We start from the raw sequence: 27,999 nt of genomic DNA, 5'->3' as shown, positions 1-27,999 counted from the left end.
ACTGTGAGGCCTGTGCCAATAAGAAGTGGTCTGCAGCTTGATGGCAGCAGGGGAAAAAAAGGCAGGGAAGGGAGAAAAGCATGCTCACCTTTTCACAGGGAGCAAAATCTGTTAAAGCAGGAGTGGGTTAAAATCTGTTTCGCTTTAAATGGGAGTTTATGCAGGACATTAATAAAAAATGTTATATGGGCATCTGCTGTGAAGAGCTGATTTTTTTCATGTTGCCACCTACAGAAACTATAAGCACTTTCCCCCTTTGCAAGCAATGAGAACATTGCAGCGAGGTTTTAAGACAGCCTGGCTGCTATTTATAGCACAGGTCTCCTTTGGACAAAGGCAAAATAACTTCATCTAGAGCCTGTATGTACAACTCTGTCACCTGGGACAAAAGAAGAAAACAGTTTTGCCTTCTAAGGTTTTTCAGGTTGTCATTATTTATACTATTACTGTGACATAACAATACCAAAATGTAAAGCAACACTTCTACTTGAGGTCTGCTCCCATGTTTAAATGACTCAGTAATACAATGTAGCTGTTGGAAAACATTTTTTTATTAAATCCAGTGTGTATTGCTTTTGCTTGGCAGTGGTAAAGTTACCGTTGTAATTAAGTGTACAGCTTGCAAAGATATATATAAATGCCATTATTTACTTGCTTTACAGAATTTAAAATAATAATAAAATGGTTTAAGTGTGGAAACAGAGCACTAACTTGTAGGGGTACAACTAACCTGCAGATGGCTCTCTGCAAATTGGAAGTTCTACAGAAGGGTCAGTATTTTGGTACTGCCTGGAAGAAATTCAAAGTGTCTCTTTATTGTCTTGAAAATCCAAGTAGCAATAGCTTTGCCTGTGGAAGTTGGTTGTACTTAGCATGGGGGACTGTGGAGAATGCCCATAAGAAACAGGTTTGAACGTACAAATTTATACCCAGGGAATAACAAAGTGTGCTGCAGCAGCAGGGGGGGTGTGAAACAATGAATGCAAAGTGTATGTTCAATATTGCAATTTTTTTGCAGGACTGTTACCACCAAGGGTAAATCCATGTCTGAGAATGACTGAAAAGTCTGCTGGTGAGTGAGGTTAGTCCCCCAACACGAGTTTAGTTTCAATAAATCCTCACAGACAATCAGCTACTTGGTGCTTTATGGTGAATACTGGAAACTGAAATATGCAGCACAGGTTCACCGACCTACCCTACACCTCTTACTTCATGCAGCTCCCTCACCTACTGGCCCCCTCTGCCTTGCACAGGAAGAGGTTGGGGCTGTTGTCACAGTTCTTGCCTGCACCTCTGCATAACTGAATTTGAAATGAGAGTGTGAAAGAGCATACTCTAAAATATTTGCTGACCCTGGCCTCACTATGTTGATGATCTGCAGATTTATTTAAACACAGGGATAGGGAAATAAACCACTTCAGTTAAGAAACTAAGATACGAATAAGAGTCAAGAATCGCCCTGTTAATTCCCACATGTAAAAGGCACTAGAATTTTCTAGATGATTAAGAATAGTCTATTTTCTGAAAGTAATGAGGTATTCAGGATATGCCTGAATGTCATTAAATATGGCATACATTTTTGGACGAGATACATCATCAACCACGCTGTCATATAGGTCAGTAGGATCTGATTCGTGTTTTGCTGGTGGAGTGATTAGTCCTCTGCTCCCCACACAGTACTGCCCAGTGAGGACCCGAGCCAAGAACATGTATCTTCTGCCGTCCAGATCTGGTGTGGACAGATTGTCCCGAGCAGAGTAACTTGCATCAACAGCGAAGTAGGTTCCATTGCCAATGGCTGCACCTACTTGGAAAGGACAACAGGACAACATTTTCAAATAGTGTTCTCCTTCTCATGCCTAAAGCTCCTTTTTTTTTTTTTTTTCATTCTGGAGAAATTACCTGTTTGGTTAGAACTCACGCAGCAAAGTATAGGAATGATGTGTTGTAGCAGAATCAAATGTTGTGTAAGTATCTCAACACTGCAGAGGGACCTGGACAGGCTGGATGGGTGGGCAGAGGCCAATGGGATGAGATTTAACAAGGCCAAGTGCAGGGTTCTGCACTTCGGCCACAATAACCCCAAGCAGCACTACAGGCTGGGGACTGAGTGGCTGGAGAGCAGCCAGGAGGAAAGGGACCTGGGGGTACTGATAGATAGTAAGCTGAAGATGAGCCAGCAGTGTGCCCAGGTGGCCAAGAGAGCCAATGGCATCCTGGCCTGCATCAGGAGCAGTGTGGCCAGTAGGACAAGGGAGGTTATTCTGCCCCTGTACTCAGCACTGGTCAGGCCACACCTTGAGTACTGTGTCCAGTTCTGGGCCCCTCAATTCAAGAAAGATGTTGAGGTGCTGGAACATGTCCAGAGAAGGGCAACGAAGCTGGTGAGGGGCCTGGAACACAAATCCTATGAGGAGAGGTTGAGGGAGCTGGGCCTGTTTAGCCTGGAGAAGAGGAGGCTCAGGGGTGATCTTATTACTGTCTACAACTACCTGAAGGGGCATTGTAGCCAGGTCGGGGTTGGCCTCTTCTCCCAGGTAACCAGCAATAGAACAAGGGGACACAGTCTCAAGTTGTGCCAGGGTAGGTATAGGCTGGATGTTAGGAAGAAGTTCTTCACAGAGAGAGTGATTTCCCATTGGAATGGGCTGCCCAGGGAGGTGGTGGAGGCACCGTCCCTGGGGGTCTTCAAGAAAAGACTGGATGAGGCACTCAGTGCTATGGTCTAGTTGACTGGATAGGGCTGGGTGATAGGTTGGACTCGATGATCTTGGAGGTCTCTTCCAACCTGGTTGATTCTATGATTCTATGATTCACTCCGATTTTGACTACCCTTCTCTATGGGGAAAAGCCTTCTTGTTTGGCCTTCAATCCATCAAACTGCAAATCTTCAGAGTCTTTCCAACTTAAAATGACTACATATCTGTAATTAAGAGTTTTCTAGTTCCGCTTCACAGCAAGAGTCACGTTTCTCTGAGACTGATTTACTTTTTCTGCCATTGGCAGAAAGCTCTTCAGGCTGGATGGTGCTTTCCTATCTGGCTGCTCTGATGTGCTAGTTTGAAGCAAGCTGGAATGTTTTGGTAACAGAACTAGATAACGGGCAGTGAAATGAAAACAATTGATGTCAACTTCTCTCACAGTCTCGCTGAGAACTCTGGGAAGAAGAAGTAAACTTTCTCCATTTTGCCTCCCTCTTGCTTTTGCCTTAGACCTGGTCACATCTCATTAACCCTGCTCCTACTAACCTTGCTCCCTAACCTCTTGGCCGCACCTCTCTTCTTCCTGAGAACTGGGGTAAGGTTGAGAGGGCCGGGGGAGGTGTTGGGGTGGTTTGAGAGCCCCTCCTGGGGACTCAGGTTTCTGGGAGGGGAGTTGTGCTTCTGTATTGTTTATCCTTTGTATATTTCTGTATATAATTGTATATAATTGTATATATTGTAAATAGCTGCTTGTAAATTCTGCTAGCTGTAAATAAATTGCTTCATCTATATTCCCAGGGTCCGTCTGAGTTAGCTGGGGCAAATACAAAAGTGTGGGGGGGCGGGGTAACCCCCAAACCATCACATCTGATCTTTGGATATTTTTTGCATGGATACCCAGCCTGACATAGGGAAATTGGCCTTTCCTGTCACAAATTGTGTCTGGGATGGAGAGGTATATGACTCACAGGCAGAGAGAGGGTATGAGGACCTAGGGCTCTTGCTTCCTGAATAAATCCAATCTCCTGGCACTACCCAAGGGCAGGAAAGAGAATGTACATTTCCTCCAGTCATATTTTAGAAAGAAATGGTGACTGGCATTTCGATCTGTGTACACCCTGATAGATTTTGTGTACATTGGCTGTCATTTTCTCAAGAAAATACCAGCCTAAGTACTTCTGGAAGATCTGGACACAGAAATGTCTGCTTTTGGATCCAGGCCACACTGAAGTGTCAGCTAGATCAGAGTTCAGCTGATCAGCTCTCTCAAGATGAAGTCAGCCCTAGGCACATACAATCTTCTTAAGGAAGAATAACTAGGACTTTTGAAGTAAGGGTGACTGGCACCTAAGTTCAGCCTAAGCTCTACTTCTTTGGATCCTGTCCTTCATCTTTAAATGCTACCAAATACTAAACACGATTTTATTAGAGGAAGTGGACAAAACAATCTTTGAACTTAGGGAAAAAATCTTCCTGCTAAACATTTAACAGTTGATGGTAACAACTATTGAAGGGGGGAAATTGATGAACTGATTTAACATACATGGAAATGGTAGGGAAGCAGGATCTTCTGGCTGCTTGTGCTGTTCTTTGCAGCCAACAGGAGAAATATTTGCACCTCTACTTTGCTACATGTCTTTGGCTAAGAAGACAGAGGATACCAGAGCTAGATATCTCAGCTGTGGATGTGGTCCTTGCTCCTTTCCATAGGCAGATCATGCAAAACAAAAAGCTGCTCAGACTTGATTTCAGAGCAGACGAGATTTTACTGATACCCTCTAGATAGTGGCAGTCATCAGCAAGGGATTAATTGAACAGGTTCATTCCTCTGTCTACAGAGATTATGTTCTGGAATTGTTTATTATTTTATGCAATCTTCGTGTTGTGCTGACAGCACTGTAACACTGACAATCCCTAGCACCTCATACAAGTCTAGGATATTAACTGCTTTAGATAGCAACTTACCATTTTTTCCAGCAAACCCACGATTAAATCCACTGTAGTTGATCATGCTCAGTGAGGACGAAGGTGTCCCATGAAACAGCAACTTCTCATTATTTTGATTCTTGTTCTTCTTACAGAGAGATTTTTTTTTAATTTGGTATGTCTGCCAGAGGAAGGGATTTTGTATTCTTTCAATCTGCAAAGTTACAAAACAGAACCATATTTACACTGGCAGGGACCAATATTTATCATGCATGAAAGCACTAAAACCAAACCAAACTGAAAATATGGTAGTAGTTTTCACTGTGCTCTGTTAGCATGTGGTTTGGGTGGAATATGTGAGCCTCTTGGAAAAAAAAAAATCAGAAACCAGAATATCTTCTTAAGAGGTTTTCAAGCTTTGTTAATTTGTCTTGCCTAGTATACCAGGTACACAGGCAGTCACAGGAGCTGTACATTGTCGTTTATAGAAACAGGCTGCTGTACCACTGCTAGAGGCAATGATGTAAGATGCCTTCTCTATATCCTAATCTTCCTCATGGATGATTTTCTTACTAAAGGATAGCCTGTAGCAATAGCATTATGTTGAATTTAAGTTCCTCTTCCACATCTCAGCTTGGAAGTCAAAATTACTTCCTTAGCAACCCATAAGAAACACCTATATAAAAATAAATTGGTGGGAGGATGGATCTTGCTGTCTGCCTATGCCAACTATGTGAATATAGCTCAGGGGGAAACAGTGCATCTGCATCGAAATAGAATCTTAAAGGCATTGCTGTATAGCTTCCCATTTTCAGTGGAAAAAGACTTAGTCATTTTTTTCTATTATACAGTAATATTCTATTTGTAACTCAGTGATTATGCTCATCAAATTTCATGACAGAAGAAAAAATTCAAAACACATATTCTCACTTGTAATTTCATTGTATTTTCTCCTATTTACTGCTCCTCTTGATTCTGAATAAAATCATAGAATCATAGAATCAACCAGGTTGGAAGAGACCTCCAAGATCATCCAGGCCAACCTAGCACCCAGCCCTATCCAGTCAACTAGACCACGGCACAGTCTTCTCCATGACAATTACATCTCTGCACATTGTTTAGGAGACTTTTCAGTTAGTGGGATCAGAACTTTACACTTTGGTTAAAAACAAAAGTCTATCTTGAAAGCTCTGGGACTGACAGGGAAGTAGTAGTAAAATAGCAAAAAGCAAATCTGAGTTTTGTATCTGACTTTGTATTCTGATTGTGTTTAGTCATACCTCCATTTCAGTACAGAATTTCCTAAAAGGAAGTAGCACATCAAAGACTGAGTACCACATTAGTTGAACTTGAGGTAGATTTAGAATGGAAATTTGGAAGAAAGTCTTTATGGTGAGTGTGGCAAGTCACTGGAACAGGCTGCCCAAAGAGGCTGTGGATGCCCACTCCCTGAAGTTGTTGGGACTAGCTGATCTTCAAGGACCCTTCCAACCCAAACTATTCTATGAATCTATGAACACAGTCAGCCTGGTTAGGAGGCATAAATGGCAGGGAACCTTGCAGGAAATTTGATTTGACCTACATCCACTCTGTACAGTGCTGGGGAGACTGACATAGAGAAGTTGTATTAGGTTACAGGCAATTTACAGACAAGAATTCACTACCACACCCCACCCAACATTTCACCTTCTCTATGAGAAAGTAGGGACAAGTTTCCTTAAATTTCTTCTCAACTTCCAGATATTCCTCATGTGATGGCTTGAGATTCACCAGTTTGACCCGTTGATCTTGCATGTCATCCCAGTGCTTTGGGAGCTCTATTGACTGCTGAGCTGCAAAACAGATTGCATTATCATCAGAGATCACACAATCACAGAAAAATCCAGGTTTGAAAAGACTCTCAGGATCACCAAGTCCAACCTATAACCCTTACTCTGCAAGATTCACCTTAAACTGTAAGATAGTTAGCTCAGTTTTGTAGCCATGTCTTACAGCATATAGAGGGCTCAGAGGCCAGCACCTTAGGTGTCCTGAGTTAACCCATGACAGCAGATATTCTTCATTCCACGAACACTCTCTCTTCAATACATCAATGGCTCTGCACTGCTAACACTAGATTTTCTCTAGTCTAATTATTCTCATACCAAGAACTAATTAAAACAAGCTTGAAAACCCCAGGAGAGTTTAGTGCATTTCTCATACACCACTCCTGTTATCTAAGCACAGATTTGTATTTGAAGTAGATGTTCTGATTTCAGTCATATCTGCCAGTAATAATGGAACTGAAACTGCTGGATGTGGCATGATTGGGGTGAGGTGGGAGAAAGAGACAAAAAACTATGAGATAGCTTACTACTTTGGAATACTTTAGTTCACATTTATCATACTTAGCATTCAATAATCACTGTTAAAAGGTCTTTTTATTAACAATGCTGTAATTTACCTTCATTCTTTGGTACACGTTGAAAGATTATAGTTTTTCCGTTGTCATCTTTAGCCTGCAGAGTATTCAGATCCACCTTGTACTTATTCTTGTTAATACTGATAGTGAGATGTTGGGTTTTAGCTGATTTGGCATCCTCCAGCTGCATATTTGTCAGTTTATCAACAGTGACAAAATTGTCATTGCTTGCTGAATACCTCCACTCTACCAGGTTATAAACAACTTCTGCCTTGGAGCGTTCTTCTTCAGTATCCTTAATTTTTTGGACCATTTTTTGAACTTCCACAGAAACAAAATAGACATCCCTGCTGATACCAGAAATTTTAATGCAAGGAAGGGAAAGTTTATTTTGAAGCTGAATGGTGACTTGCTTTCTTCTCTGGAGATCTGCCAAAATATCAATCTGACTGTCATCAAAATTTGCAATCAGCTCGTCTGAAATAGTGTTTTCAAACTGTTCCTTTAAAATCAGATTCTCTATCCAGGATTCAGCTGCATCCACATTTTCTTGGCTTTCTCCACAAATCTGAAATGTGGCTAGATCGACCTTCTTCTCTAAAATCACCTCCTTTTTCTTCTTGGTGGCTTGGGGTTTGTACTGAAAAAATGCTGTCAAGAAATATAAGTTAGATATTAAATAAACAACATTTAACTTCAAAGTGCCCATGCATGCAGAAACTCCACCTGCTTACATTTAAGCAGAGACATCCACGACTCTTTTGTGGGTGAATCTGAACCTTCCTTTCTCTTCAGGCTTTCATAAAAGTCTCTAAGCATGTTTGTCTGGAAGATGACAATTCTTATTTTTTTCAAATGCTGCACTGCACTTCTGCTTGCAAATTCCATTATAGCATCCAACATGTTATCAGCTACTTTGGATGGACTCTGTTTTGCTTGACCTAAAAAAGAATAAAATGCTCATAACAGTGAACCGTACTCAAATCACAGCAACACCCAGAAAATAGAGACCACATCCCCAGCTTATATGGACTGATATCCTTCTCTTCCTCCCTTACACTCCTTCACACTTTCTGGCCAAAGCCCCAAGCTTAACCTGAGATTTATGCCTAGGCCTGTCAGCTTCATGAGCTGAAACAACACACAGCCCTGGGAAGGCCTTCTGGGATTTGCTCCCCCTTTTATCTAGAGCCTTAGCATTCCCCTGATATTTTTAAACTCATTGCTAACTCTATTCCTATTTTTAAACTAGGTACCAAAATAAAAGCAAAACAGAATCAGCAGAGGATGTTGGCACAAGCCTGTGGTGTATCTCAAGATGCAAAGAGGAACATCAAGCTCAAAACAGCTGCTTTCATTTCCCTACAAGCCTGAAGTGCAAGTGAAAGCTTGTCCTGAAACATTGGACGTGTGCTATGGCATCCCTTGTGCAGCCATCGTGAAATCAGCATGCAGATAACGTCGGGAGTCCAAGGGTCTTGCCATGCTATCACTGCAGATTCCAAACACTGAGTCATGCACCAACTCCTACCCTGACATGGCAGGCTGAGCAAGAAACAGCTCAAAATGTCTTCTTCCAGTCATAGAGTATCCTCGGATCAAAGCTTTCTTCAAAACCTTGCTCCCCAAGGTAACCAGAAGCTTTAGCTTGTCTCCAGTCCTCCGCTGGAGCAGGTAGGCTGAAACAAGACCTACTGAAAGTGTGAATGCAGGGATTCTGTACCAAGCACAGAATTTCTGTAGTCAGCCAGGCAAAGCTTGGTCTCACGACAATTCCAGCTTTCTTTGCTTACAGACCCCAACCCCAGCTCTTCCATGTGGCTGAAATGCCAAGACAAGATCTATGGGAAGCCTGAAGAAAGGTGCAGAGTGGCCAACTGAGATACAGAGTCTTTTTCTTGGGAGAGGCAGAATGTGTTTTATGGATCAATGGGTGTTCTTTGGGTGTTCTTGCTTAATCAACAGCAACTGTAATATTGATACCTTTTTGAAAAAGCAGCATTTTGGAAGTGTGCAGCTGGCATCTGAACTAACCACAATGACCTTCCACAAATCACAGTTATCCTTATCAGAGGTATTAACTTTGTCTCAGTTTCTGAACTAGCTCCATCACAGCCCTGATCACTTTGCCAAGGAAATTCAAACCTGTTCCAATTGCTGGGAAGGCAACAGATCTGTACATCCTTAGCTCACACTCATTAAGCACTTTGGTGATCTGACTTTTCACGTTGGTGTTGTGAACCAAGTGGATGATTTTACTGCACAACAGGTTTCCACCTTGTGTAGTAATAAAGCCATTTTGCTTAGCTGGAAGAAAGAAGATAAAGAAAGAGACATAACATTTTCAAAGTGTCTATCTCTTCTGATAAGACAGCTGGTTATACTGATGCTAGAAGAGAAAGTGGAAGGAAATCCAATGTGAGCTCTGTTATCCTGGTATTAGTTGAGTCTGTTTTGTTCTGTTTCCAGAATTTGAGAAAATAATTCAAGTTACTGCGTGTGTGTGTGTTAAATTTCCTGAGATTTGTGCTGTGAAACAGTTTCCTTTTAAGGAGAGCTTCAGAATTTGTGTTGAATTTAAATACAGCTCACTTTCATTTAAAAACATGCCCATAGAATGTGCACAATTCATTCATAGGAAAAATCCTTTCTTATTGCACTTATTCCTTGAAAGCTCAAACTTGTAGTCAGCAGAAGAGCTGAATGGTTACAACAAAGCATTAATGTAATGAACAATTGATGCAACAGGTATAGCTTGGAATTATTGTTTTTAAAGCATTCATGTTCAATTACAAACACCTCAAAATGGAGTCATGTTGTGAGAAGGAATGGACTGATGAATACAGAGTTATTTATCACCTCATTGGGCACAAAGTTAAAGGCTGACTGTAAGATGCTCAGCATGCACCGAGATCAGGATGATAAATCACACAGGATCACAGAACGTTACAAGGTTGGAAGGGGCCTCCAGAGGTCATTGAGTCCAACCCACCTGCCAAAGAGTCCAGCCTCCCTGTCAAAACCAGGACTAGGGTAATCCACACTGGAACACATTCAGGCAGGTTTTGAAAGTCTCCAGAGAAGGAGACTCCACAACCTCTCTGGGCAGCCTGTTCCAGTGCTCTGTCACCCTTACTTTAAAGACGTTTCTCCTCATGGTGAAGTGAAACCTTCTATGATCAAGTTTGCATCCACTGTTCCTTGTCTTATTACTGGGCACTTTACCCAGATAAAATAATTACATTATCAGAGTAGAGGATTATAAAGCAAATTTAAGTTTCCAGAAAGAACAAAAGTAGTTTAATCAAACAAAAGAGTATGTTTTAACATACCATGCTGAACATTTTGCTCACATTCATCTTCTACCTGGGAACCAGCAGCATCCATAATTGCTTTGAAGACTCCTTAAATTATACACAAAAAGCTTACACATTCCTTAAGTCAACACAGTTATCTCCACTCAAAACTCTACCCAACTTCTGTACTTTACAAATATCTCATGTGGCAAGATCCCACAGAGTGCAAAACCTTGCCAGTTCTCCTAAGTACCCATCCATAACACACTGCAGTGGCTGCAAAGAGAATGCTGACTTCATTATTGATTAGCAGTCATTAAGAATAGCTCCTATTTTGTCAGTGCACCAGCCAGTACTATGCCCCTCACCAAACTTTCTGATTGCTTTGAATTGTATCATTTTATGGCTTTCATGCTTGCAATTCACAATGTCTCCATAGAATCCTCTGCTCCTTACAGGTCAATTTACTTAACCAGGGCACTGGGCTCAGAGTGAAAAATATTAGGATAATAGTAGTTTTTCAGAATTATATTTGAGCCTAAAATTCCCTTTTATTTAAGGAGTTTTGGTTTAAAATGAGAAATCACACGTCTTCTGTTTGAGTAGTATAGGAAAAATGGAATCTTCCCATGTTAAAAAAGTGTTTGAGATATATTTGCTGATGTCTAAGCACAGCTCTCTCTCTCTCTCATATGTTTCCCATAGGGACAATTCTTTCCCCAACTCCCTTCTGAAAACTAGCTCAAATTTGTCACTGAAAGAACTACATATTCAATACAATACCTGATGTGGCATCAAATGTTGAATTTGACACACTCACAATAACTTCTGTGTCTTCCTTGGTAATATCTCCATTAAGTATTTGTAGTGTAATGGAACCAAACTGCATTTCATAAACTTCCAATACTTCAGTTGAAAGAGGTGTAGTGAAACCTGCAAAGGAAATAGAATTACCTTAGAATATTTCTCCTCCAGATTGGGTTTTCACACTCTTCCAGAGATGGAAACTTGAACTAATCCTTCTAAGGAAATGCTCTAGATCAGTTTGATAGACCTAAAGAGTCTTTACCCCATTTCTGAAAGCAGGAAGGTGCAGTATTGCTTCCATTTAAATACTGTCAATATTAAACCATTTCTGTTCCTGTAAATTCATGCCATGTGAATTCAGACAGGACTTTTGGAGTTAGCTGATCAGCTCCAAAAGTGTTTCATAAATTAACTCTTACAGAACATGGAGTATCTAGCTTAAGTACTACCAGTAATAGAGATGTCATCACACCACTTTAAGTTATTTCATCTTTCCCTTCACAGATCTAAAACTGTTCCTTATTCTAAACTTGCCTACTTCATGTTTCATCTCCACACTCTTAACTTCATTGTAGTGATTCTCACAGTGGCTGAGAAGAGTGAACTACTCTACATTCCTATGAACAAGCCTCTGCCACTGATAAAGTTCACTCCTGCCATTTTGATATTGTGCCACAATACTGTTAATTAATATATATATATAAAAGAAAGTATTCTTTTTGTGTATCTCTATACAGAAGATCAAAACTACAGAAATATGTTATTTATCACTTTACCAAGCCATACCAGGTTCTTATACCCTTTGGGTAGGACAAACTGATAGTTCTCTAACCAGGATATCCTTGTCCACTGGCTTCACTAAGAGATAAGCATGCCCTCAGAAGAAATTCCTCTTTAAGATTTTTACAAATGGAGTTTAGGAATGGCAATCTATTAAAATGAAGAAGAAAAAAAAACCCAACAGCTCTGTGTCTTGTTTGTTTCCTGATAAAATAAAACTGCAAGATTTACATTCTCCCCTGTGTCCCACCTCCTGCCCCTAAACAACTTACTTGACTGTGATGCTTCGGCGCTGTGACTTTCAGCTATTCTGTGTTCTAGCTCATTGGTAAAAGTCTAAGAAGAGAAAAAAAACCAAAGGTACCAAAGATAGCATTTCAGAGTGTATATACCAAGTGTTTCTATAATGATCTTTAACAGTCATGGAGCTCTTGCTCAGCCACCTGATGCATTTTACAGTCATGTTTAAGCATCATTAATAACAGCTGAAGACAGAGTGTGGGCTGCAGGGTAACAGATACTGTATGTTGTCAGAACTCATCTTTCAAAAGATGAGTGAGCACCTACAGGTGTTTACAGTACCAGCAGCTAGGCTAGTTTTGTCTGCAGCTTTTGCTTGCTGAGAGTTTACATTTTAGAGACACTAAATGAGACACTGGAGAGGCATCCCACTGTCACAGGTCCATAGAAGTAAGAAAATGCTATGTGATTCCCTTAAGAAAGCAATAGAACTAAAATACCTCATTAAGACCTGACTAGCACAGTAAGCAACACAGACAGCTTTCTCCTGATAACTACCTGAACGTTATCCACATCTTTTGGGTCCAAGAGAAAATGAACTTCCTGTAGAGTCTGCAGAGTGTGACTACTGCTGAACTTGAATACCGTATCAAACATCAACTTAGAAACAGCAGCTTTAGGGAATTTAAATCCTCCAGTTCCAATAGCTGGGAAAGTGATTGATTTCAGTCCAAGTTTTTCAGTTTTCTTCAAACAGGACTTGATGATATTTTCTAGTGCCTGTAAAATAAAGCAGAGGTCTTTATTTTATTTTATTTTATTTTAAACCATCATTTATTATTAGTTTCAAAGAATCATAGAATCAACCAGGTTAGAAGAGACCTCCAAGATCATCCAGTCCAACCTAGCACCCAGCCCTATCCAGTCAACTAGACCATGGCACTAAGTGCCTCAGCCAGGCTTTTCTTGAACACCTCCAGGGACGGTGAATCCGCCACCTCCCTGGGCAGCCCATTCCAATGCCAGTCACTCTCTCTGGGAAGAACTTTCTCCTAACATCCAGCCTATACTTCCCCCAGCACAACTTGAGACTGTGTCCCCTTGTTCTATTGCTGGTTGTCTGGGAGAAGAGACCAACCCCCACCTGGCTACAATGTCCCTTCAGGTAGTTGTAGACAGCAATGAGGTCACCCCTGAGCCTCCTCTTCTCCAGGCTAAACAACCCCAGCTCCCTCAGCCTCTCCTCATAGGGTTTGTGTTCCAGACCTTTCACCAGCTTCATCGCCCTTGTCTGGACACGTTCCAGCACCTCAACATCTCTCTTCAATTGACACTTGAAAGAGACTATGCTGGTATGAAAAAAAAAGCTCTTGGTGCATCAAGACATCTTTAAGGTCACTCCAGCAGAAGTAAATGGATTTCAGCATAGGATCCCAAATAAATTTGTTTCCAAAATTAATCATTTTATCTAAAGTAATTAAAATGTACCTTCATGCTCTCTCCTTTTCCTCCATCCCACGCAGGAAGTATGGCATGAAGCACAGAATTGCAGGCCAAAGCATATCCACTGGTGCAGATCACGCTCCCTTCACCAGCAAACTGGCTTTGTGCTTGTTCATCAAATTCTTCTTCGAGCTGTGGTCCAGCCTTTTCTATCAAGGCTTTGCAAAGCGGCCCCACGCCAAACTTCAGATCTGTGCCCACACTGTTGACAATAACATCCGTCTGCAACAAAATGAGAATGAAATTGTCTATAGCCAGGCTTCAAGTAAAATACACATTGAGACCAGTAGCACAGGCAACAAGACAATCCATGGCAGAAAGACATGAGATGCCAGTGGATAAATAACTTGGTTTCAGCACAGCTTCTGCCTGTTGAGTATTCCTAGAATTGTAGAAAACCTACAGGAGGTGGCATCAGACCCACTGTGAGTATCAACACTAAAGGTATCTAGGTGTGAGCAGGTCATCCATCCATCCACCCAGAGCTGTCAGGCCCTCAGTGGAGGAAAGACTGTGACTTACTTTGTCTCAAGTAGATGCTAATGTCTGGGCATGCAAAATGAACCCAACCTCTGCAGTCTGCTGCATCCCAACTCCACAGACCCAGCCTTTCCTGTGCTTCCTTGTGAAGAACTGCTGCAGTATCGCTCCTTCTTCTCTAGCATCATCAGAGGATGCAAAATACAGATACTGTATAAATGCAGAAAGTTTGATGTCCCTTTTCAATGAAGGACTGTCTACACCTTATCAGAAAAGCAGCACCTCATGCACCAAAATGAGGCTGATCTAGGGTAGGGTGCTCCTGCCCATGGCAGGGGGGTTGGAACTAGATGATCTTTGTAGTCCCTTCCAACCCTGACTGGTTCTATAAGGTGTGAAAGAATGTTTCTGTGCTCTAAGAAAGCACCAAAGTCTGGTGTTTTCTATGCTTTTTGCTACAGGATATGTTTTATTTACAAAGTATTTTAAATGTGTGTCATATAGAGGTTTGTTTGGTTTTAATCTAGTATTGCTCTTTTAATGAAATAGGCTTTTACAGGCACCAAAATGACTGAAGCATCAGGACAATAACATTAATTTAGGGGGATTTTAAACTCCCAAAGCATAAAAATAAAGTGCTGTTGAAACAGATTTATCCAGGTGCACTTTGTCAAAGGTCTAAACTGAGCCTTGATGGTCCAGAACAGCAGTAGCTAAACTGTTTGTTTGAAAAAAAAAAGGAAAATGGCTGGGGAGGAGGAGCAGGAATAAGCAGCATCAGGTCTAGACTTTGGAAAAATAATCTAAGCATGCACTCTTCCATAAGACTGCATTTTTGGAGCCCAGAAACCTCCTACTAGAGCTGTGTCTTAAACTCATCCAATGAGAAGGGAACTAAAAAAAGAGTAAGCTACACCTCCCTGTTGGCATGAGTCACCACAGCAGTCCAGACAGGTGCTGATCGCCTGTGACACCCAACCTAGGTAGCCATAGATCTAAATACTTCTAGAAAATATTTTCATGTTTCCCTTTTAGGAAAAAAAAAAAACAAACATAAAGCAACAAACAAAACCTGTTTTATATGTTAGCCTTAGATATGGAGAGTGAATAAAAAGCAGCTGGGAATAGAACATCCCAAAATTCACAGCTGCCCACTTGCAGTGGCTGCAGAGTGGCAGATCACAGCCTGAAATCAATCAGTTTTGCAGGCTTGCATCTTTGTTTAGCCAGCACGCAAGCATTGTCTTGTGACATGGTATGGCCTACTCTTCTTTTTCTGTTTAAAGATCCTCACATCATGTTAGGGAGGAAGCAGAAAATTAAAAGACCTACCGTGGCTTCCTGAATGTTCTTCTCCTCTACTTGGATGCAAAGTCCTTCATTGGTTGTGACTGTCTGCAGATCACCTTCCCTCTTCTCCTTTTGGTGTTCTCTCAGTCTTTGGGAAGACCGTGCAGCTGTAAAGACTTTTTTAACTGTCTCATTCAGAACCTGAACCATTTCTTCCTTGTCACCCACAAGATGAACCTCCTTCAAGCTACTGTCCCCTACAGATTTTTCCAAGGTCTCCTTAATGGAGGATACAACTGAATCTGCATAGGTCTGAAGTGGGAAGCCAAAAATCCCCCCGCTTATAGCAGGCAGAGCTATAGAATGATGATCATATATTCCAGCTAGCTGTAGACTTTTCTTCACTGCCTTTTTTAACAAGCACACACACTGTTCTGCTTCGTCCTGCCTCCACCTGGGCCCAACAGCATGGATGACATTCTTGCAGGGGAGTTTCCCAGCCTTTGTGACAACTGCACACCCAGGGTGCAAAATCCCATTCTTCCTCACCAGCTCATCACACTCCCGCTGCAGCTCAGGACCAGCTGCCTTTAACAGTGCATCAGCCAGGCTCCCAACCTGTTTTAAGTCTTCATTAGCTGCATTTACCACAGCATCAGCAGGGTAATTATACAAGTTACCTTTACACACTGCTACAACAACTCCATCTGGCAGCATTTTCTTGTAGTAGAGTTTTCTTTCCTTTTTATCGACGACTTTTTCACCACTCGCTTGGTTTTGTTCTTTATTTTCTTCTTCCTCCAGCCTAATCAAACAGCTAAATCTCTGTTTTACCTCAAAAACACACGAATCTTTCCTCTCAGTGAAGAACTCTTTGGCTCCTGGTTTATCTATTCGTACATTTCTTGAGTAGAGAGATGAGAGAATTTCTTCATATGTGGTGCCTGCTTTTGACACTTCTGTTTTTGGTCCACTTAGAGAAATACTTGGTTTCTTGGTGTCAAAACATACTGTCACCCCTTGCTTCCTCAGTTCACAACAAATATTGGACTTTTCCTCCTCTACAAACTGCACTACCACCACCGACTTTGCTGGGATTACCTTTTCCACATGTTTGTTTCTATCTATAAAATCAGTAAGTTTCTGATAAACTTCTTCTACAGCCTTGGAAAAGCCAGCAATAACCACTTGATTTTCAGCAGGTTCTTCAATGACTATGCTTTCCTCAGAAGAACTGTATTCCTTACACAAGGAAGCAAGAAGACTCCTCCACTGCTCCTTTTTACTGATGTCAAGATACTCCAGACTGATGAGCTTACATTCCAAGCCTGTCTTTATTTGCCTTTCTGCTTCTAATAGGACTTCAGGACCACTTCCAACTAGCAGCACGTTTTCATCCTCAAGCTCATAAAAAGCATTAATGTTTTTCTTAGTGAATAATGTCTCTGACACTCTCTTGTTATCTGCATGCTGTAGATAGCAGAAAACATGGGGATCAACGGTAACAGATGTACATGGGATATTCAACACCTTCACCTCTAAGTCAGCTTCGACTTTCTGTATTTCCGCAGGTAATCCACACAAATGGACAGTTTTGTTTATGTCATCGTAAAAGATCTTTAAGTAGGGATACTTTTCATGAATACTGTCTTCTAGCCCAGCATTGTGCAGAACAGCATACTTCCCTGGGGTCACAAACACAGAAATTTCTAGGTTTGTTTCTTGCCTTTCACTTTGCCTCACGGATTTTTCCATGCACTCCCTGAGTTCTTTCTCTGCGCTGTTCACTGCTGCTCTGTTGCCTGCAATCACCACCATCTCCTCAGAAACATCAGTTATGACCAAAACAGCGTCTTTGGCCAGTCTGGGTCTCACATCTTCCCAATTCACTGAATTTACATTACATTTTATAGCTATGTAATGTGCCATGATACGTGAGAACTCAGTAAAAGCATTTTGCTTCCATGTCTTGATCAACTTTTTCTGCTTGGAGAGAGATGAGGATGGGCACAACATAACTTCTGGGCGTTCACAGTCTGCCTGGGGCCACTTTAGCTCACAATGGCAAACTGCCATCTCCTGGTTTATGTCTTGGATCAGTGTAGCCTCCCTTTGTAAAAACTGCCAGACATATGGGTCTAGTGGCACCCCAGTGGGGTCTGGCATCTTCACAGTTGGTCTTGCTGCTCCATAGAGAGCTGCTCCCAAGGAGTAGTAATATGGATGCACAGAAATCTGTGTCTGTTCCAGAAAATGCTGCTTTTCCAAGACAGTGTTTAGATCTAAAAGTTAACACACAGAGACAAACATCTTACTAACTTCAAATCAAGCAAGCAACTCTGTTCTTAGAACTATTACACCAGATAAAGTAGCTTCTGTTTTCGACTTGTTTCATAATTTAAAGGAGTTGCTCTCAGGTGTTTCTGATCTCCAAACCACTTTGCAGGGGACAAGATAAAAGGCTTGGCCCCAAGTAGTTTAGTAAATTTATTAGTTTAGGATGTCGAAAATAAGTCATATGAAGAGCAGCTGATGGAACTGGGACTGTTTATTATGAGGAAGAAGAGGCTGAGGAGAAGATTTTATCACCTTCTATAACTACCTGAAAGGACGATATAAAGGTTGGTGCTGGTCTCTTCTCACAGGTAATTATTAAGAATGAGAGGGAACAGCCTCCAGCCACACCAGGGCAGACTTAGGCTAGACATCAGGAAAAGTTTTTTCACTGAAAGAGTAGGTCAAGCATTGGAATGAGCTGCCCAGGGAGGTGGTAGAGTCACAGTCCCTGGATTTGTTTAAAGGCTGTTTAGATGTGACACTTAGCAATATATGGTTTAATGGTTGGACCTGATGATCTCAAAGGTCTTTTCCAACCTGAATGACTCTATGATTCTAGGAAATAGGCTTGTTCCTGCACTTACCTATACAGCCACGTGTTGCTCTCATTTCTCAAACTCCACCACAGACCAGGGATATATCAAGCTACTACTATAAAATACTCCTTACTCTCAACTTAAAATAAAGCTCTTTGTGAGAATGCATTTATATATATATTTTTTTAACATTTCAGTTAGAATGGGCAAGGAAAAGGAATCATAATGTTGTCAGGGACTTAAAACCATATGAGAATGATCCAAATGATTTACTAACTTAATGTACAAAATACTCTTAAGCAAATTTTGAAAGTCAGAAGAAAAACAATCACCTGATAGATACCTTTAATTAAAAGAAAAATAATTTACTAAATCAGGAGTCTCATAACGTAGAGAAATTTAACAGAGGTTTTGCTGGCACAAAAATAGGGCTCAAGAAATTGAGTAATGATATGGGGAAAGGGCTAGTTGAACATAGAGTGTAGGAACCCAGTTAAATCATTAACTGTGTGAGCACTTCTATAAAGCATCATCAATCAGATAAACACAAAGAAAGTGGGTTAAGCTTGAGAGGGTCTTGAAACACTCTCATGGAGAAGAATACTGTATTCAAAGATGAGAACATTGGAGACTCCAGCCAAGAATGTGACCCACAACTGATGCCAGGTGGACGACAGGTCTCCAGAGAGGTCAGAGTGAGGAAGACGTTGGCCTTCCTCCCAAAGACCCCAGAAGGCGACCACCAGGTGGCAATGAGCATGCATAAAGATGTGGGACATTATGGAAATGAGTTCCAGGAACTGACTGTAATAACTCCACCTATTCCCAGAACTAACTGTAATAACCCTACCCCTGTACTGAATATGTATGATTTTGTGGCATAAATATTTTACCTGAACAAGGGGAAGCTGAGTAAGGGCTTTGGAGGATGACCTCCCCTTGTCATCCAGTGCTGATTAAACAAAAAGTCAGTAACAAAATTGTACCTTAGCTCTGTTTCTCCCTGACAATGAACATATTTGACCTCATATTTATTCATTTAGGGCCTAGAGAATAAGTCATGTGAAGACCAGATGAGGGAATGGGGACTGTTTATTATGTTTCTGAAAACTAACTGTAAAAGCTGAAGTCATTAACAAAATCTGCTTCTTCTCCATTGTGCTTTAACCCCAGCCAGTAAATAAGTACCACCCAGCTGCTCACTCACTCCTTCCCCTGCCCAGTGGAATTGGGAGGACAAAGGGGAAAAACAAAGATAAAACAAAAACTCTCCTGAGTCAAGAGCAGTTTAACAAATAAACTAAAACTATAAGCCCCTGACATTCTATGATTCTATGGAAATATTAAATAATAATAATGATGATTAAAATTAATATAGCAAAGACAAACCCAAGGAAAGGATGAGTGATGCACAGTGCGTTTGGTCACCACCCCCAGACCAGGGCTCAAGTAGCAATCCTCCCCTCCTCCAGCCAACTGCTCCAGGTTTACATACTAGGCATGATGTTTTGACTAGTTCAGGTGAGCTGTCCTGGCCATGCTCCCTCCCAGTTCTTTTTGCACTTGCACGCTAGCAAAACAAATGGAATGGAGGAGTCCTTGATTCCCCAGCAGCAACTAAAGCCACTGGCATATTAGTACTATTCATCCCACACACTGAATCCAAACCACAGCAATATTCTGGCTACTGAGAATAGAAATCAGCTCTATCCCAGCTGCAACCAAGGACACTCTCCCTGCAAGTACAGTTCATGCTGTATGGCAGATAAAAACCTCCAAAAGTGGGGAGAAAACCTCAGCGGGAACAGCCCATGCACAAACTAAAATGAACCTTTGGCAACACAAAGAACCTGGCGAGATTCTGAAACCCTAGACACGGGGCAGTGTTCCTAAATCCAGAGCACTTCTCAGCAACAGGACTGTGTACGCTGGCTTCAGCAACAGCAAGCCAAGCTCCTAATGCCCAAATCTGAGGTAAGTTTCTTTCGAGTCCTCTGCCTGGAAGCACTTTAGTCAGGTGAAGGAGGACAGCTTTACCTTTGTGATCACAGAAGGTAATGATGGCAGATTTCTCCTCAGGAAAGAGCTGGACATCTGCCACTGGCCCCCCTCCGTTCCGTGCGCTCTCAAAGTAAACTGTGATGTAGCCTGTGGAAACACTGGCTGGTACACCTTCAGCCTTGATGCTCTGAGTCCTTTCGAGAGGCCTGGCAGTCACCCGCAGCTCTTTCAGTTTCTTGTTTCGGGAGCATTTGTTCAGAAACGCTGCAGTGTCTGTAAACAGAAGAGTGATGTGAGCTGAGCACGGTTTGCCGCACGGTTTGCAGTCCTGGCTAACACTTCTGGCAGAGCAATGAGCTGAGTGTGCCTCTCCCTGTGTTTGGAGCAAAACTGTCTCTGGTGCCCAATGACTCCGTGTTGTACCAAAAAGGGGGAAATGCACACGGCCGTGGTGCTCTCTGCTGTTCGCTGCCACTATGTCTCTGTTCCTCTCTTTGTCATCTCTACCACATGCTAAGCACTTCTCACTGTTTCACTGCCTTCTCAAATGAAGACTTTCTATACTTCATCTCCACACCCAGCCCACTTCTAATTCTTCTCCATCTAGCCAAAACCAAGACAGAGACAATGACATATTCCCATCCAATTTCAATTCAGGAAGATGCCACGATTTTCTTTTTTATCAGTGTGACTTTTGGACCACAGGCGCTTTTGCAGAGCTGTGTATCAGACTTACATCCTTCTTGAGACACTGCCTGTGTCTCTTCACAGGAGAGGAACTGAGCTCTGAAAGCTGTCCTTCATGCACAGACACACATGAAAACGAATGATGGTCAAAGACATTGTCTTACCAATGCATTTTGTAAAAGTAGCTACAGCAACATTTATTTCAGATATCACTTCCACGGTGAAGCCATCATTTGGTGCCAGGCCACTGATGTTCTGTATCAGCATATATAAGCACTTTGGACTGCAACCTTCTATATTTTCAAAAACCACTCTAGCTGAGATCACTGATGATGGCTTTTCTGCAATGTGCTCCACAGAACCAGCTTCCTCCTGGAGTTCACTCTTTGGAACGAAACTCTCTGCTTCTTCCGAGGCATCTGCTTTACCATCAACAGAAGGAGACAATAAGACACATACCATATTAGTACATACTTCCTGGAATAAACAGGCCTTGCTTACGTTTTGTATCCTCTCATTTCCCAAGAAAAGACATCACAGAATCACAGAATGCATTAAGTTGGAAGGGACACTTGAAGGTCACCTTGTCCAACCCCTCTGCAGTGAGCAGGGACATCTTTAACTAGATCAGGTTGCTCAGGACCTCTTCAAGGTTGACACTGAATGTCTCCACCACTTTTCTGGGCAAACCATCCCAGTATTTCACTACCCTCCCTGTGAAGAACTTTCTCTTAATGTCCAACCAAACTACCTCACTCTAGTTTACAACCATTGCCCCTTATTCTTTTACCACAAGCCCTTCTACACAGTCCCTCAGTAACCTTCCTGTAGGCCCCCTTCAGGTAGTGGAAGGCCACTATAAAGTCCCCATGCAGCCTTTTCTAAGCTGAACAACCCCAGTGCTCCCAGCCAGTCTTCATGGAAGAGGTGCTCCAGCCTGCTAATCACCTTTCTGATCACCTCTAGACCCATTCCAGCAGGTATGTGTCCTTCCTGCATTGAGATCTCCAGAGCTGGACAGAGTCCTACAGGTGAGGTGTCACCAGAGTAAAGGGGCAGAATTGCCTCTCCTGATCTGCTGGCCGCTATTCTTTTGATCTGGCCCAGGATACAGTTTGCCTTCTGGGCTGCAAATGCATGTTACTGGCTCATGCCCATCTTCTTGGCCACCAGTACCCCCGAGTCCTTTTCTGCAGGACCTGTACTGATAATGAAGACTACCCTGACCCAGTTGCATGCAGGAACTTGCACTTTGCTTTATTGAACCTCATGAGATCATGCACTTTCTATTTAACCTCATAAATCACTGAGCCAATCAAACAGTGCAGGGCACTCAGGACATTCTGGGATCCAAAACCAGCCCAGATGCAACATTCTGCATGGCCACAGGCAGCTTCTTTGCTAGCACAAAAACAGCTACAAGTAAACTCACTGATATGTCTCTGGGTCAGACAGAAATAAAATGAAATTAAATACACTGAGGTAACTGGGTATGGCTGCTCAGGCATCAGTGAGGGTTGTGACAGATTCTGCAGCAGTTTCTTAGCCCCAGGTGTAGGTATAGCAAACCCAAACATAGCTCAGAACATCTGCAGGCAGCACAGGCCACCGTTAGCTCTGCTTGATTCAGTGCAAAGCCTCTTGATGATAACCATGCTCTGCCATCAGTGCAGCACGACAGAACTGAAAGACTAGAAAAGACTGGCTGAGGCACTCGGTGCCATGGTCTAGTTGACTGGCTAGGGCTGGGTGCCAGGTTGGACTGGATGATCTTGGAGGTCTCTTCCAACCTGGTTGATTCTATGATTCTATGACTCATGCCCACAGAAGACTGCCAGGGATACAACAAATTTCTGCAGACAGAAAACATAACAAGGGTGCCCATAAAGTACCCCAGAAGTCCAGCAGCTGTTGGAGGAAGGCATGCCTACAACTTTGCACAGCTGAGGGTGAAGGCAGCAGAGAGCCTTCTGAACACAAACACCACACTTTCCTGCATGTCTGAGTAAACTAAAAGTGTCTCCCAGGTATGTGCTGACACAGCTGTCCAAAAAGTCACATCAGACAGTGGTCAGAGTGCTGCAGAACCAACACACACCAAAGGGCACCTCAGGGCACTCAAGATGGCCATCCTCACAAACAAAGTCAGCTTTCCACTCCTTGTCCAAACAAACACAAGCAGGAGTGAAGGCCCTCTCAGTTGGGTAAACCAGCACATCCCACCACCATTGTGGGAAAAGCTGGCACTCACCATCCTCATTGCAAATCTCCAGAGTCACCATCTCTGCCTGTGGCAGAGGATGCATACAAACCAGGGAGATCGGAGCTCGGTGGAGCAGTTGTACATATGACCTGGGATACATGTAGCAGTGTAAGGTTTCTGCTTCCTTCTGGTCAAAACCACCCCCAAATCCCTAAATCCTGAGGCAGCACCCAACAGGCTGGTTGAGTGGCACAGCCCCAAGAAGAGACACAGAGATGTGGGATGGGAAGGCTTGAGCAGCACGGCAGGCTGGCTCTGCCCGTTCGGCGGGTTTACAAGCTGTGCCGAGGTACAACTGATACCAAACCCATAACATCTACAGACATCAGCTGCCTTTGAAGGCCTACAAGTTTAAGTCCAAAAAGCGGAAAACAAAACAACCACAAAAAGCAATAGCGCTGCAGATGCTAGTTAATAACTTCTAGATCGTGGACAGTAATCATCTGCCCTACTATGTTCAGTGAAAAGCTCAAAAAAGCCCAGACTGAAAGCTAGGTGCGACATCTGGAGATTTTCAGAGTTCTCTTTAGTGAAAGAGGGAAACGTGAAACTATTGAGTTTGGTAAATGTGCCATTCCAAAAGGCGTTTGTGGAGACAACTGAATTTCGCAAGGCTCAGCTTCTGCAAAACTTGTGGAGCTGGTTGCTAGAGGATACTGATTTGTTTGACAAAAGGAACTTAACGAGGGCAGCAGGGGGCTGGGAGATACTCTTGATGAGGCAAGTACCAGGCAAGAGGGCACACATCCGAAGGACAGGTGTAGAGGATGATACAATCACCGGCCAGTCGGAGGTGTGAAAGGACCGCAGATAGCAGATAACTTCAAGTGATCATGAAGTTACAATAGCTGTGACTAACGTAGAAGTACCAGGTGTAAGCAGGGATAGGATAACGACTTCTGGAACAACTGGTGAAGATGTATGTTTGTATGTATCCATGAGTTAGGTGGTAGGCATCTCTGCGAGTGATCCTAGCCCACCCCAGCGCTGCAGTGCAGAATGCCAGCTTGACAAATCGCACTAGCTGCTGTGACACGGTGATAAAGACTAACATTAAGAAGCATCCATCAGTGTGGATGCTGTATGGGTTCACAACGATGCTGAAACGTCCCCGAAGCACTGCGAACCCCGGGAAGGGCTAAACATACCTCTTACATAGAGCTTAACAATACGCGCACGTTCGGATTGCTAAAGACTTCTTTTGCATACATAAGGTCCTTTCACTCCTGGTTCTTCACTGTCACCTTCTGGCCTCCCGACAGCATTGCCGCTAATTCTTCTAGTTAATTCTTCAAGTTGGTTTCCAGCCAGTTTTCAAGCGGGTGAGAATTCTTATCTTGGCCCCTTCACATTTGGCAGCTGTGTCCGGGAGCTGCTATTTTATCTGAACTCAAGGTTGTACCGATGTCTTATGTTTAATTAAACCACTCTTATTTATGTCTAAAAACCTCTCTCTTGCGCTAGCACTTTATCTTTTACGCTACTGAGAAAATCTTCTAACAGACAGAAAGTCTAACGGAAAGAAAAACAATTAAGGAAAAACATTCCAATAGAAAGAAAACAATGAAAAACAACCAGTGAGCTTCTCTGCTGCAGTCAGGTTTAGGTTTCCTCAAACGACTAGTATAACTAAAAAAATGTAGGTGATAACTTTGAGAACCTAATTGGAATAGCAGGAAAACTACCCCAAAAAGACACCAAATAAGGCTTCACATGAAAAGAAAAATGTAGTGGGGTAATCTCTGCAGAACTTCCCGATTAACTGGTTTGTCTCAGGACTATTTACTCAGCAGGTATATTTGGGTGTGCTGTAGTGTTTCCTACATTGCTTCCAGAACCAAAAAGCTTAGCAGAAGATTGCTGAAAGAGAACTTAACTGAAGCCACTGAAGTAGGTAGTGGGGAGTATACACCACTCGCATTTACAGACTCTTCTGACTGCAGGGGTCGTAAAGACGCCAGGCTGAACTGAAGACCTTCAATCTAGATGTTTCCAGGCAGACCTTATCTTAGAACACTCATGCAGGATAATGGAACTAAATCCCTCTCTGGAGATACTCCTCTGATTAAAAAGACTATATTAGAAGTTTACACCAGATGTGTTGTCTAAATCTGGCAAGGAGAACGCCATCCTCAGTGATCAAGTCTGCAGTGTTCCTGGCCAGACATCCTTGCCTGTATCACCTGAGTCAGGCTGCCAAGCTCAGAAACTCTGCATAACTCCCCACAGAACAAGAGCTGCACGTGGAGATAAACACCAATGTTTTAATTTTATGAAGGACTGGCAAACAGAGTGAAGGATAATATTTTACCTTTTGTTTGAAGGTTTCCCATGGCATCCAGAGCCTAAAATAAAATGAAAGCAAAAGATCAGTGACTAATTTGACCCTCTCACCACAATGTCAAAGCTCTGGTTAGTTTTACAATTTCCATTCACCTTAGTGGGAGATAATTTGTCTTTTAACGCCTCCTTCTCTTTAGCACCTAGTGCTGTTTCAGGCTCTGTGACAATCAGCTTCAGTTCTCTTTTGTCTCCCAAAATCAGCTTATGACGCGATCTCTCAAGAACACGTTGCTTCACTAAATAAAACAAAACAAAACAACAGTGACAAAACAAAACAAAACAGTGACAAAATAAAACAAAACAAAACAACAGTGACAAAACAAAACAAAACAGTGACAAAATAAAACAAAACAAAATAACAGTGACAAACTGAACAGAAATACCATTTCAAATTAAACAGCACTTTTCCACCGTTATATCAGGACAGATACATTATCCCACAACGTGAACACACTTCAAACTCATAATACTAATTGCGACACGCACAAGACTTTCCTTCTCAAAAGAAAGGGAAGAGAAGAGAAGCAGAGGATATTATTTCTGCGAAAAAACACCCCAGATGCGAAACTCAGACCCACCCCACATTTCCCGAAGGTTGCCAGGTCGGCAACCCTACACTGGGACTCCGGGAAATAGCGCCAGCACCAGTCCCACGCCTTGAAAACTCTCTTCCAGTCAGTGTCAAAACGACTTGACGCTGTACATCCTGAACTTACCAACTAGGCCAGTCAGCAACTGGAAAGCATGACAAAGAAGAGAAAAAGAAGTGTATGTAGTGTGCTTTGTGCACACGCCTGTGCACCCATGTGTATGTATACATTTAACACACCCGCACCTAAATGCTTTCCTCTTCACTGCGAGTTCAAATAAATACATGCATATTACAATGTGCAGTATTTTTACTCTATATAGGTAACCTTAGTATAGATTATATTAACCTAACCTTTATTATTCCACGTGCAATCGAGAGAAAATGATTGTGCATCAATATTAATACACACGGCTAGGATATATTGATTGAGTCATAGCCTACTTATTCAACATGCAATCTAGGGGCCAGTATTAAACACTGAATCTCTCTCTCTCTCTCTCTATATATATATATATATGTAGATAGATAGATATATAAAAGGAAACACGTATTATATATTCTAGATTGTATATTACGGGATCATAGAATCATTAAGGTAAGAAAAGGTAAGGTAAGGATCATCAAGTCAACCCAACACGACCGTGCCCACCAAACCACGTCCTGAAGTACCACGTACACGACACAAACGATAGACTTGACTGTTCCATACTGGACAGGTTATATTACATCATATGCAGGAACTAAATCAGTGTATCTAATTTGACTCGCACAAGAGTAACCTTTGGGGGTTACAGCTCAGCACACACTCACTCCCGTGGGGAGGACACCCCAACCTGCTTTCCTGCCCCTCCACCCGCGCCCGCGACTCCCCGTCCCAACCCTCACCGTCGGGGCAAGCGAAGCAGACGAGGAGGTTCCCGGTGCCAGGGCCAGGTCGCAGCTCGCATTCGCCGCCGCCCGAGCGCTTCTGGCTCTGGAAGTAGCAGAGAAGCTTCTTCTTCAGGCCGGGCGGCGGCTCGGCATCACCCCAGTTGCCGCGCACCAGCAGCGGGAAGGAGCGTGGGCGCTGCCCCGCCATAAATGCCTCTATGTTCCCCTCACCAGGCCGCTTTCGGTTTTCTTTCTCCGAGGAAAACTCAGCGGCACCGCGCCGCTTTCCCAGCGGAGCCACCCACCCTCCGGCACGCCGCGGCAGCCGGTGCGGCACAGCCCGCGGCAGAGGAGGGGCGTGGAGCTGGGACAGCCTTTCCCACCAGCTGCCCTGCGCCGGCTTCACCTCGACCTCGCCGGTCACAGCCTCATGATTGCACTCTGACACTTTGTTCCCCACCAGAGTTTACTAATAGTAAACACAGAGATACTCCCTTCTCGTTATAGTGTCCTCTGCCACCTAGTACTGAGAGCAGGAAGCTCATTACACTGGTGGCTAGCAAGACCGCCTTCTACTCACTTCCCCTCTTAATAAACTCCTTGCAAGAAGCAGCATCTTTCATTCATTGCCTCGGCAGAGCCCAGGGCTATAGGTTTCTTCTCCATGCTTGATGCCCTAGGCCCCTGTATTGTATTCAACCATTGGTGAAAAACCACCCTGGCGTTCTCTGCAGATTTTTGTGGCGATGGAGATGCTGAGTACAGATGCTTTACTCTCTCCTGACAGCCAGTTCAAGACTTGATACAAGTGATCCATGAGCTGCAGCAAAGCATCCCGGGCTGCCACCATCATCACCTTTGCCTCCTGCCCTGTTGAGTGGAGAGGTATTTCTCACAAAGATTACTAATTTTAAAAGCAAAACTCAAGACTTAAGGCCCTCACCC

At 42.8% G+C, this 27,999-nt stretch overlaps 1 protein-coding gene across 1 annotated transcript; it reads right to left on the bottom strand.

The window, feature by feature from the left end:
- Positions 1-533: 533 nt before the first annotated feature.
- LOC135182397 (protein mono-ADP-ribosyltransferase PARP14-like) lies at positions 534-27,403 on the bottom strand. Its single transcript, XM_064156475.1, has 18 exons — positions 27,070-27,403; positions 25,686-25,828; positions 25,561-25,594; positions 24,488-24,493; positions 21,151-21,408; positions 20,336-20,572; positions 15,468-17,707; positions 13,641-13,877; positions 12,711-12,932; positions 12,185-12,248; positions 11,109-11,258; positions 10,362-10,433; positions 9,175-9,336; positions 7,764-7,970; positions 7,072-7,680; positions 6,315-6,460; positions 4,668-4,842; positions 534-1,807 (listed from the first exon to the last, which is right to left on the bottom strand). The coding sequence occupies exons 1-18, from the start codon at positions 27,260-27,262 to the stop codon at positions 1,515-1,517; spliced, it is 5,448 nt and encodes a 1,815-aa protein (XP_064012545.1). The 5' UTR covers positions 27,263-27,403; the 3' UTR covers positions 534-1,514.
- Positions 27,404-27,999: the final 596 nt, after the last annotated feature.

The sequence above is a fragment of the Pogoniulus pusillus genome, chromosome 2, assembly GCF_015220805.1.
Source record: "Pogoniulus pusillus isolate bPogPus1 chromosome 2, bPogPus1.pri, whole genome shotgun sequence".
In the NCBI taxonomy this organism is placed as follows: domain Eukaryota; kingdom Metazoa; phylum Chordata; class Aves; order Piciformes; family Lybiidae; genus Pogoniulus; species Pogoniulus pusillus.
Note: the sequence above shows the minus strand (reverse complement) of the source record. Positions and strands in the feature narration are given on the sequence as shown.

Coding starts and splice junctions, on each gene's coding strand:
- LOC135182397 (XM_064156475.1), bottom strand. CDS start 27,262: ATGGCGGGGCAGCGCCCACGCTCCTTCCCGCTGCTGGTGCGCGGCAAC. Junction 12,249..12,710: donor AAGATGTGGATAACGTTCAG/GTAGTTATCAGG, acceptor TTCTCTTCTTAG/ACTTTTACCAATGAGCTAGA. Junction 1,808..4,667: donor TGGGTTTGCTGGAAAAAATG/GTAAGTTGCTAT, acceptor GTCCTTTCCAAG/TAGGTGCAGCCATTGGCAAT.